Below are 10,929 nucleotides of genomic sequence, written 5' to 3' on the forward strand. Positions count from 1 at the left end.
CGGAAGGTATTGTTGAACGACCCAAACATCAGTGGAAGCAAAGCAAATGCAAAACCGGAGTATTAATTGAGGACTCGAGTTGTTATTTTCTACAATATTTCAGTTATACGTGGGCAACATGTCTGACGATGAAGAGGACTATATGTCTGACGCATTTCTCAGCAAAATGTAAGCGGTTTGTTTAACTTGGATTTGTATTGAAATTCCTGGGAGTTGAAATTGTGATATGTTATGTTGCTATGCTATGTTATACTGCGCTATGGTTTCAGTCCTATTAAGCTTATTATGTTAGCTCATTGAGGCATATAAGTTACATTAGAGTTTTCTGTCAGTTATGAAGATCTAGAAGTGGTAGCTGAGCTCTCTAACCTAAAAACATTGATGAGATATGTAACTAACAGGTTTATTTGCCATTGTTACCTGTTCCCCCATTGACAACTTTATTCTTCTCTCTGTCAGACAAGATGTGAAGCCTGGTGTACCCATGGCAAAGCGGGTAAAAACAGCAATGAAGAGGGAGGCACAACAACATGAGAAAAACATCCAGAACCGTCAGAAGACCTTCAAAGAGCAGGAAAAGGAGAGCAGAGAAGCAGCTCTGCATAGCTCAATCAGTAACCAGAACAAGGGATTTGCGCTTCTGCAGAAAATGGGTTACAAAGCAGGACAAGGCCTTGGGAAGGAGGGCAAGTTTCCTCAAGTGATCAAATCTATCAGCTGCTCTTGCATTTGTTGTGCATATTAATGTTCATCTCTCTTACCTTCTCAGGAGCAGGGAGAGTCGATCCAATTCCGCTAAATATCAAAACGGGTAGGCCCTGAACTTTTAAATCCACAGTGTTTACCTTTGAAAACACGCAAGTCACTTAATTGATTATCATGTTTATATAATAATCTGCATGTGATTCCTTAGACAGAGGTGGCATTGGACTGGAAGAGGTCAAGAAGAGAAAAGCCGAGGAGGAACTTGAACATTATCGTCAGAAAGTGCGGGCCAAACAGCAGAATGAGACAAAATCTATGGAGGATTTTAGGTGAAGTCTGCAGCTGATTTTACCCTGCTATAGTACATGTATTATACAGTCTGTGTGTGTGCTATGTTTGAGCATGAGCTTATGCTTTTTTCCCATCCCAGGGTGAGGGTAAGGACTGAGCGAGAGGAGCGAAAGATTGAAGGAGATCTGGGGAGGAGTCAGCGGGCCTGTGAGCAGCTGGACAGTCAGAAGGTTGGAAAAACTTTCAAGATATAGCTATAGCTATTCTGGTAGTTCTGTACCAGAGTGCAGTAAACACGGTGAACTGGTGCAGACATGACTGTGTGTGGGGCGGACTTTTGGTTTGAACTTGATCTACATCACTACAGAAACAATATCACAGAGAGAATTGTTTGGTATTACCTTACCTTGCTGGTGTTACCTTTATTTTGACAATCCATTGAGATAGCATTGGCGTTTACTGTGAATCCTTTGGCTGAATTCCCTTTTCATTTCAGCGCATCACTGTCCCAAGAGAAGACTGGTATTGGCCCAAAGCTGAGGCTGATGAGGAAGACAATGCCGAGGAGAAGCAAGAGGAGGAGGAGGAGGAGGAGGAGGAGGAGGAGGAGGAGATCGTGGAATTAACTGTTAGTATTCAACTAACATTGTTTTCTGATGTGATCTAATGTGTTATCTTCATATGATATGAATCAGAACCACTGTTGTGCAATAAATGCACAGGAATTTGTCTTTGTCATTTTGGTGCAGAGACAACACAAGGGACAGTCAGACATATAATAAACATTCAAATCACTCTGCATACAGGCAGCAATGCATACAGTACGAGTGGGTGACAGTTCATTCAGAGCAATAATATAATGAATAGATATGTGATATGTGCTTCATTTTCTTTTACAGTCCCTTGACAAGCTGCAAATTTTGACATCCTATCTAAGAGGAGTCCATTTTTACTGCATATGGTGTGGGACCACGTATAATGGTAAGAGTGATGACAAAACGCTGTGGTTTTATTGCTGTTTCTATTGCCGCGCTGATGTCGATTTTTCTGCTTTTCACAGACGAAGAGGATTTGTGTTCTAACTGTCCTGGGGATACAGCAGCAGACCACGATTGAACTTGATATAAGAGTGTGTGTGCAGCTTCCTGTCAGTGGAAGGGCAGTTAGAAGTGTTCGACCTCCAATAAGTAGCGTTGTCCATACAGTAATCCAGTGTCTAGATCAGTCTGTTTGGAGAAAGATTTTTTTGGTTTCCCCATTTGAATCTGCTCTCTATCATCTCTGCAAGGACATTTTCTTCCAGCTATTTTTGGGATGACCTTTCATTTTTCTTTGTGTACAGAATGCTGAGAAAAGTTTGTATACCTTGTATTATTTATAATTTTGACAAGATAAAAGAGTTTTGGCTCCCCTTTTGCTGAGATGTGATTAGGAACAGTTCCATACATGTGTTTTCATTAAATGTTTTAAGTTTTCTACCCTTTGCTACCTTGTGTAAATACGTGAAACCTTGTGGTTTATGTAATTTCTTATGTTTGATCGGGAAATCATGGTAGATTCCCTTTCCCATGGTCTTATAGGATTTCTGTGCTGTAATTGTTTGACCTAGCTGCATGTTATTTAAAAGTTTTGCTAGAATTTTTGTACAGTATTCTTCTAAAATTTACTACAGTATTAGAACAGTAGTTTTTATAATGTGTGTTATGGCCTTGTTTCCTTTCTCCCTCCCCCTTTAATTTCTGAATTACGAGTTAAGACTTTCCTACTATACCAAGTTGAGGATATCCGTAAATGAATGCATCATTGCTGCCCTCGTGCTCGTTGAAAGCTCCTACTTCAGAGATTAGAAGTCGTAAATACATGTTGGCTATTCAAGTGCTTTGGGTCGGACGTAACAAAACATTAACAAAAGTGCAACAGAGCTACTTGCACAGCTGCTGTTGGAAATTAAGAGGAGATACTTCACAGCAGACATGAAATTGATGTTTTAATAGATTGTTTCCAAACAAAAATGCCTGACAAGCACATGTTTAACAAAGTGTGAAAATACAAGCATCAACAAAACTATTTATTCACACAGAATGCCAAACGATAACATCTAACAACAAAATACATCACTAACCGCAGTTATTGACACTTATTCAATTCCCATGCTGTCCCTGAACGCCACATCTCTGGAACTCGTTGGAACATGCCCATTTTCCCATGATTTTCCCTGCCCAAGTTACCACACTGTGTGCTCAATTTCTATTTTTTAGATATCCGACACAGCACTTGAAGGCAGAGCACAGTGGACACTTTATGGATTATAGTTGTTAAAATGTATAAAATTCAAATGAAGGGACCGTTTATAAGACAGTGCTGCGCCCCCTATAGGCTGGAAGAAAGGTTTCAGTATGACGTTTTTTTTTACTGAGAAACCGAAACTTAACGTACTGCAGGACAGGTTACTGAACAGAAAGTGAGCAAAAACGAGAGTTCAGAGTTACGACGAAAGCGGAAAGGGGGACAGTATCATTATGAGCTCAGTGCTCTCCTCACATATCGATGTATCTTTGTGCTCACATTCCGAGTTAAGCTTAATTTAAGATGGAAACGGATAATTACATTGCTAAACTAAACGAGTATTCACAGAGAAGCCGTTCGGAGCTGAAGTACGAAGACGTTGGCTCTGTTGGCCCCGACCACAGTAAAACGTGAGTTGATCAATTCTCTGTTTCCCCTGGGATTTACAGACCTGTTCGTTTGAGACCTGCTTAGTCATGCTCAACCAAAATGCGAAGCAATTAAGTGCTTGGAGTGTGGGTCAGAGGTCGCTGCCATAGGATAGGAAATGTGATGATGACGAGTAAATGATTCACCACGAGAATGCAATACCCTCATTGAAAAGAACTGCAGTAATCCCACCATACATTGTAGGAGGATGCTGTATAAATCTTATAGAAATGCTAAAAATATGTAGCTAGGTCAAAAATATACTACCGAAAATTCTTTAAAAAAAAAAAAAAGTACAATAAAGTACAATACTTGTAAATCACTGCCACAGAAACGCCCCATAGGAATCAGTCCCCATAGGAATACTGTAGGATATTATAGTAACTTTTCAAGAGGGTTGAGTTTAATTGGACTTGGGTCAGGAAGTTATTGTCACAAGTTAGAACCTCCTTGGTTGTGGCCTATGGCACAAAGTCGTTTAGTTCAGAATTCTGGGTAAATTGTCCCTTCTGAGTCACTCTTCTCAGAGAGTGGGTGGGTGAATGGTTGGAGCAGTCTGCTTTACTTTACAGGCCTCAATGAACTTGTGTGACCAGAAAGTGGCTGGTTAAAGCCCTTCTTTGCAGCCACGAAAATGCCTTTGAGCAAAGCACTTGACCCCCACATGCTCTAGTGGAGCTGCAAATTGAACCATAGTGAATTTATTGACTTAACAACAATGTTTTGACCCCCGTAGTTCGCTGAAGAAGACCTAAAGGGGTCAAAACATTGACGTGAAGTTAATAAATTGACTACTAGGGCACTTTATTCCAGTGTGTAGATTCATGTCTCATAATCAATGTAATCCCACAGCCTCCACCCTCCAGAGTCAACTTGCCCTGTTAAATAAGGTTTATATTCCTCAGATTCATCTTGAAGGTGTTGGTAAATGGTCAGCCGTATCCCGATGGTGTGGGGAAGACCAAAAAGGAGGCCAAACAGATTGCTGCTAAAAATGCCCTGATTGGCTTGGAGAAGGAACAACAACAGGATCCATCCAACTCTGTAAGATCTCAGAAGAAGATATCGTCACTCTTTGCTGACTGGGTGAGAGAGTTTACTGCAAGTGTCTCATTGATATGTTGTTATTTTCTTGACAGACGGAAGTATCAGTTGAAAATCATACCGCATCAGTTTATCAGAAAAGTATCACTAATGTCAACTTCATAAGCTGGCTGAACGAACGGAGTCAGAAGTACAGGGTCCCTATAAAGGCTGTTGAGTCGACCAGATTGGGCCCAAATAATGCTACTCAGTAAGTCCCTGCACTGCATTCTGCATAATACTGCATAACAGGGTCGGGTCAATTCATGAATGAACTCATTGGAATTGGATTTTGAAAAAAAAATACAGGAAACAGAATTGTAATTGAACTGAAATTTCAGGAAGTTGAATTTAATTCAATGAAATTCCATGTTTTTCTTTTTTCTTACCACATATCTGAGATTACATGTAGTGTTATATGTTATCAATACTGAATATGTTAAAGTTACCTTTCAGGCATTGATGCAATTCCAATTTCAATTCCGACTCCACCAACTGAATTGGACTTTACCATGCATTCTGAATTCAATTCATGAATGGACCCTGCTGCATACTTCTTTTCTCTTTCTTGTGTAGTCACCATTTTAAAAGACACTAAATAATATTTTTGTGATTTTAGATGCTGCAGGTTTGTGTTTGGTGATAAGGAATACCCAGTTGCCTTTGGGAGAACAAAGAAGGAAGCGAAGGAGGAGGCAGCTAGGCTTGCGTATAATGAGATATGTGACAGTCAAACTACAAGGGTAAGTAATGGTGCACACTGATGTAGCTTTCTCTGTCTAGTTTCTCTTGCCTAAATAATAACCATTAATAGAGAATTGCAGAAATGGCAGGAATTGAGCTGCTAGTCATTGTGGGTGAAAAATGGATTATGATAATGTTGCCATAAATGTTGAAGTAAATAAGTAGGAGTATATCTTAAATCTGTGGTATCGCACACACAACAGGCCACAGTTCAGTCAGTCAATCAAATTAAAAGCATACGTTTTCATTTTCAAGACCACAGATGAGAATAGCAATGCTACATCGGGTCAACAAAAGGAGGAGTTGAATAAAAAAGTTTTGGGCGTCTGGTGAGTAGAAACAATCACAGTACACTGTTTCATGTTGATTTCTTCTTCATTGCGAAACATTTCACTGTTTGCAATCGCTATGTGTTTTGACTCAGTTCACCACTAGGTTTGAGTTAGTTTGTGATTTGTCTGTATTATTACAGTGATAAAATGAAGGACTTAAATGTGAGCTCTACAGAACCCAGCTTTGCAGAGACAAATTTCATAGGAATCGTCAACCACTACTGTCAGAAAACAAGAAGCACCCATGACTTCATGCTTGTGGAAAGATGTGGTCCACCTCATAGTCCTCAGTAAGTATGATTAACCCCCTGTGGAGGCTGAATAGACACTACAGACAGACACTCTAGATTGATATGAGCGTATACAATATTGGAATCTTAACACTCTAAACTTAAACATTTCCTCCCTGTACGTGCAATGCACAGATTTTTCTACAAATTAGTTATCAACGGTAAGGACTACCCTGTAGCTGAGGGCAAGAGCACCAAGGAAGCCAAGCAAAATGCAGCTCAGCTGGCCTGGTCTGCTCTCCAAGAACAGTCTGACTGGAACAGCCAGGTATTTACTATTGTCTATTTATTTTATACATGTTTACATGTTTAGTGCATATTCCTCTTGAGGAGTTCATGAATAGTCAGCCACAGATTTGCTGCACTAGAGACCCACACTCACCACTGCTTACCCAGGTATTATTCTTTCTTTCTGTGTCCTGGAACCACCCTTTTAAGAAGTGATTATGCCTGTCTGAAGTTATCGATATTGGCAGCTGGGGAAAACCCCTGAATAACAGTGGTGACAGCAGATTAGCAGGCTGACTGCTTCTGAACATCTATGGCGTAACACTCTGAAAAAATGAAAATGTTCCACCGAAGTGAAATATCACTTTAACTGATAGGTCTAACATTATCATAAAATAATGCTGCTACATCCCATATCAGGATACATCAGTTACTATGGAACATGGTGTAAAATGTAACAGCCAAACACTTTTGTGGCTTTCAGGTATCCTTCAGGTCAACTGTGTCTGAAGATGGAGCACCACCCAGTGTCTCCACACTGACAAGCACGTTGTAAGGCATTTATTAAGACTGGAATAGAACAGATAGTAGAGTCTGGTATTGAGAATGCTCTGCTAATGTCTCTGACTCTATTCTCCAAGGGACTCCCTTGATACAACATCACAAAGTGTGGCAACAAGCTCAGGTTGCTCAGTGATATTCACCGATTCATCAAACCCTCCCAAGGTTCAGGTCGGTTATAACCTCTGTAATCCTTATACTCTGTAACTTTTAAAGGAAATCTGCTGCTTTCTGCCAGCACATGTCATTCTTTCCCCTGTCCACTGCTTTTTACACACAGCCGGTCATTCTTAGAGCTTACAGGGAACCAACAAAGCAGATCATTGGGTCTGCTGTTTGTAACTGAAAAAGTCACATTTTCCAGTGTTTTATTAATGAATAAACTCTTCATGTAGCTTTAACTTGTCATCTACTGTAATTTGATGCACTTCTAAAAGGTATTGCTTAAATTTGATTTGGTTGTATTTCTTTTCCCACTACAAAGGAGCAAAATGCTGATGTGAAACCTAAAATAAGGTAAGTAATCTCTTGAGACCTACAGTAGACCAAGCATTTTACCTGACATTATTCTTGATCATCGTTTTTTCTTATCGTTAGACTTGCACCAAATTTCGGAAAGTCACCTAAACTCAGCAAAGAGGTAGGACCACAGGCCATCTGAATGATTTTTCTTCATTTACTTGATATTTTTTCAACATTCTAAACTGCATATTATCTCATTACATTATTCTCCAAGAGTGGCATGATCCCTGATTTAAAAGAAAAGAAGACCAGAAGTAGTCCCAGTGTGAAGACACCGACCCAACCAGTAATCTCAAGGTCAATTTAAACATTGAATCGCAATGCTCAAATTTGTTTTTGTTGTTTTTTTAATACCTCTGTGGTCTTTAGTTTGTGTGTTGTCTCAATAATTTCTAGGTTTTCACTTTTTTGCCTCTATAATATATATCTGTTAATCTCAACAGGTTTGCATCAGAGTTTGATTCCATAGAGCGCCTCGGCAAAGGAGGCTTCGGTCGTGTTTACAAGGCAAGACACAAACTTATGCAGAGGTTTTTTGCTGTAAAGATCGTCAGCTATAAAGAGTAAGTCTAGTATACAATGCTGTCTCATGTTTTCAGTGTACACTTTATGGTACTTGTGTGAAAGAAATGCACAGTTACAGATGTAGTGCATGATAGGTTGAAAGTGTGATTGACTGAGCCATTTTACTGTAATCCCTTTGATCAGGAAAGCTCTACGAGAGGTGACGGTGTTGGCAGAGTTTCAGCATGCTAATATTGTTAGATACTACGCATGCTGGACTGGGGATTCCTGGGGAAGTGACATAAGTGACAGCTACAGCTCTTCCCAGTAAGTCACACCCACTTATTCAATTCCTTTCTCTACTTATTAACCATTTACTAAATGTGAGGGTATGTAATATTTTTTTGTTGTTTACTTTTCTAGGTCTAGCAGCGATTCATCTGCTCAGTACCTCTACATTCAGATGGAGTTATGTGACAAGAAAACACTTCGAGTGTGGATAGATGACAAGAATATCTATCAGCGAGACTCCAAGAGAAGGGAAGAAAGTCTGTCCATTGCTCAGCAAATAGTTAATGGTGTAGATTATATCCACTCCAAGAAGCATATCCATAGGGACCTTAAGGTGAGACGGAGTCAATCAGTATATTCTTTATTGCTATACAGAGGAGCTAGATGTTTATTTGTGTTTATTGCTGTTGTTGCTTTTCATTGGTTAGCCTGCCAACATCATGTTTGGAAGGGAGGGAGAGGTGAAGATTGGGGACTTCGGTCTGGTCACTGCTGAGGATAATGACGATGACGAGAACCTGATGGAGAGAACAAAGTGCACAGGAACCAAGTCTTACATGGCTCCTGAACAAGTAAGACCATCTGTTTTCACATTTAAAATGTGTGTTTTTGTTTGAATGAGCTCGGTAAGATGTATTCCCACTATTTTTGTCCCACCTCCATGGCACATGGTATGCAGGACATTATGTCATGATGTCTGTGTGTAGACACATTCCTGTGAATGCAGTAACGCAAGAACAATACATGATAGAAACTTCATACTTACACCACAGGTTCCCTATAGAGTAGATGAGCTGATTAGATTTTGCAACACCTTGCTGCATAAATTTGCATATTACGGCCTATGTGTTATGTGACAAACATTTGCTAATTAATGCATCAATTAACTTAATGGATTCATTAGCATACCTGGTTATGGTGAATGTCATGGTGATTATGGGACATTAGGTAACTCAAGTGCCTCTTGTTAATATTGTGTTCTTGTTTTATGACAGAAGAGCCAGAGCACTTATGACAAAAAAGTGGATATTTTTGCTTTGGGGTTGATCTACTTTGAACTCCTTTGGAAACTCTTTACTGGTGCAGAAAAAGCAGCGGTGAGTCTTTCAAACAGAATGCAAAATTCTACTGTATATGTTATTATTAATAGTTTACTAGTTATTTACTAAGACAATTTTAGCATGATATACTATAGGCCTATGCCGATTGCATACAAATAAGGAACCAGCTAGGTATTTACCAGTACTGTTGATTTCTTCTCAAAGGCAGGTATCACAAAGCACAGTGTAGACACCAGATAAGGTGTCACTTGATAATTTGTCTTTTGTTTATGTATTTAATTGCAATGTTCATCAGAACATCACTGGACAAATTATTAGATTATGTCAGACCAATTACATGTTTTTTCTCCCTATTATCATTGCATGAATTCCAGATTTGGAAAGAAGTCAGAATTCAGAAACTTCCCCAAGATTTTTCAAAGACGTTTCCCAAAGAGGTACATTATTACATTATCATCATCATCTTCGATTTATTTGCAATATCGAGTTTGGCCCCAAAAAATAATGCAGTCTGTCCTTATTAATATTGTTATGTTTTTTGTTGTTCTGTTACAGCACAAAATAATCAAGTCAATGCTGTGTGCGAAGCCAGAGGACCGACCAGAAGCAAGTAAACTGAAGACAGAGTTGGAGGAGTGCACTCTGGTACTCAACGGAGAACGAGATTGGCGTCGGGACAACAGGACCATCTGATCATCACAAGGAATTGTTCAAAATGAATAGAAAAACGTCATAACAAGCATGGCTGTTTATTCATCATCGTATCCCATAACACATGTACTTTTGAGTTCTTGCATGCTAAGGTGTACTTCTGGGAATAGGGAAAACCTGTTTGACATTTTTTGTCTTCTTTCAGTGTTTTTTTTTAGAGCTGATAATCACTAATAATCACAATTATGAATTGTGGTGCTTAATGGAAAACGCCATGTATATTTCTACATTTTTCATCAGTGTCAGTATGAGTGAAATATGAAATCAAAGTTGTATCATGCTTTTAAAAAGTATCTATTTAGTTTTTTTGACATAATTCTCATCTGTGTAGCTGTTGTCTACAAATAATGAATTGTGTCCACGGATAGTGACTATTCTGTCGAGGAAATGGTTAAATGTATTTAAATGTCACATGTTCAGCCTTTGTACTGATATTAGGATTGGAGTTGGAAAATAAAGCAATGGTTGTCTATCTCGAGTTTATATATATTCAGTGGGGAGTGGATACTGTGGTGATCTCCACTGAGGATCGATTTCATTGTGGATTCAGAGAAAGACTAATTTTACATCCAGATGAGTCAGCAAATGTTCCCTTATTCCTTGAAGTCATCTCCATGTACTGTTACACTCATTTTCTGCTTTCTCAGATTGATTCTCCCCAAAGCTGTAAGTGCAAGGCAGTTGTTTTTGCTCAGAAATAATAATAAAAAAAATCAACTGTTCTGAGGTATAGGAGTGACAATATTTGAACTCTGTAGTCTCAACAAACACACCTGCATAGAAATGCAGTTTGTCAAAAAAGGATTTTATAACTTGGAATGGTTCTCCTATACTTTATTATTTTTACTAGTTGCTGCACATATGTGCTGTTTAAAGTATACAAGATTTAGT

The 10,929-nt window shown here is 39.0% G+C and overlaps 2 protein-coding genes across 3 annotated transcripts; both read left to right on the forward strand.

Annotated features, from left to right (window-relative positions):
- Positions 1–32: 32 nt before the first annotated feature.
- Positions 33–2,471, forward strand: gpatch11 (G patch domain containing 11). 2 transcript variants are annotated; one of them, XM_071534971.1, is made up of 8 exons: positions 33–168; positions 460–686; positions 770–811; positions 914–1,034; positions 1,136–1,226; positions 1,493–1,624; positions 1,896–1,977; positions 2,057–2,471. In XM_071534971.1, exons 1-8 carry the CDS (start codon positions 119–121, stop codon positions 2,110–2,112), a joined length of 801 nt encoding a protein of 266 aa, XP_071391072.1. In that variant the 5' UTR covers positions 33–118; the 3' UTR covers positions 2,113–2,471. The 2 variants fall into 2 exon arrangements, with proteins under 2 accessions (XP_071391072.1, XP_071391080.1); XM_071534979.1 differs by lacking the exon at positions 770–811 and having other exon boundaries at positions 460–690; positions 918–1,034.
- Positions 2,472–3,348: 877 nt separating this feature from the next.
- On the forward strand, positions 3,349–10,714 carry LOC139656857 (interferon-induced, double-stranded RNA-activated protein kinase-like). The gene is made up of 19 exons (XM_071534492.1): positions 3,349–3,692; positions 4,617–4,755; positions 4,851–5,005; positions 5,414–5,537; positions 5,794–5,867; positions 6,011–6,160; positions 6,296–6,428; positions 6,873–6,940; positions 7,030–7,120; positions 7,434–7,465; positions 7,547–7,589; positions 7,686–7,768; positions 7,915–8,034; positions 8,180–8,302; positions 8,399–8,600; positions 8,695–8,838; positions 9,262–9,363; positions 9,702–9,764; positions 9,883–10,714. The coding sequence occupies exons 1-19, from the start codon at positions 3,586–3,588 to the stop codon at positions 10,018–10,020; spliced, it is 2,091 nt and encodes a 696-aa protein (XP_071390593.1). The 5' UTR covers positions 3,349–3,585; the 3' UTR covers positions 10,021–10,714.
- The last annotated feature ends 215 nt before the right edge of the window (positions 10,715–10,929 follow it).

This window comes from Centroberyx affinis, unplaced genomic scaffold, assembly GCF_046629955.1.
Source record: "Centroberyx affinis isolate AG114_WGS23_722 - 3 ecotype Tasmania unplaced genomic scaffold, CSIRO-AGI_Caff_v1 ptg000171l_1, whole genome shotgun sequence".
NCBI lineage: Eukaryota > Metazoa > Chordata > Actinopteri > Beryciformes > Berycidae > Centroberyx > Centroberyx affinis.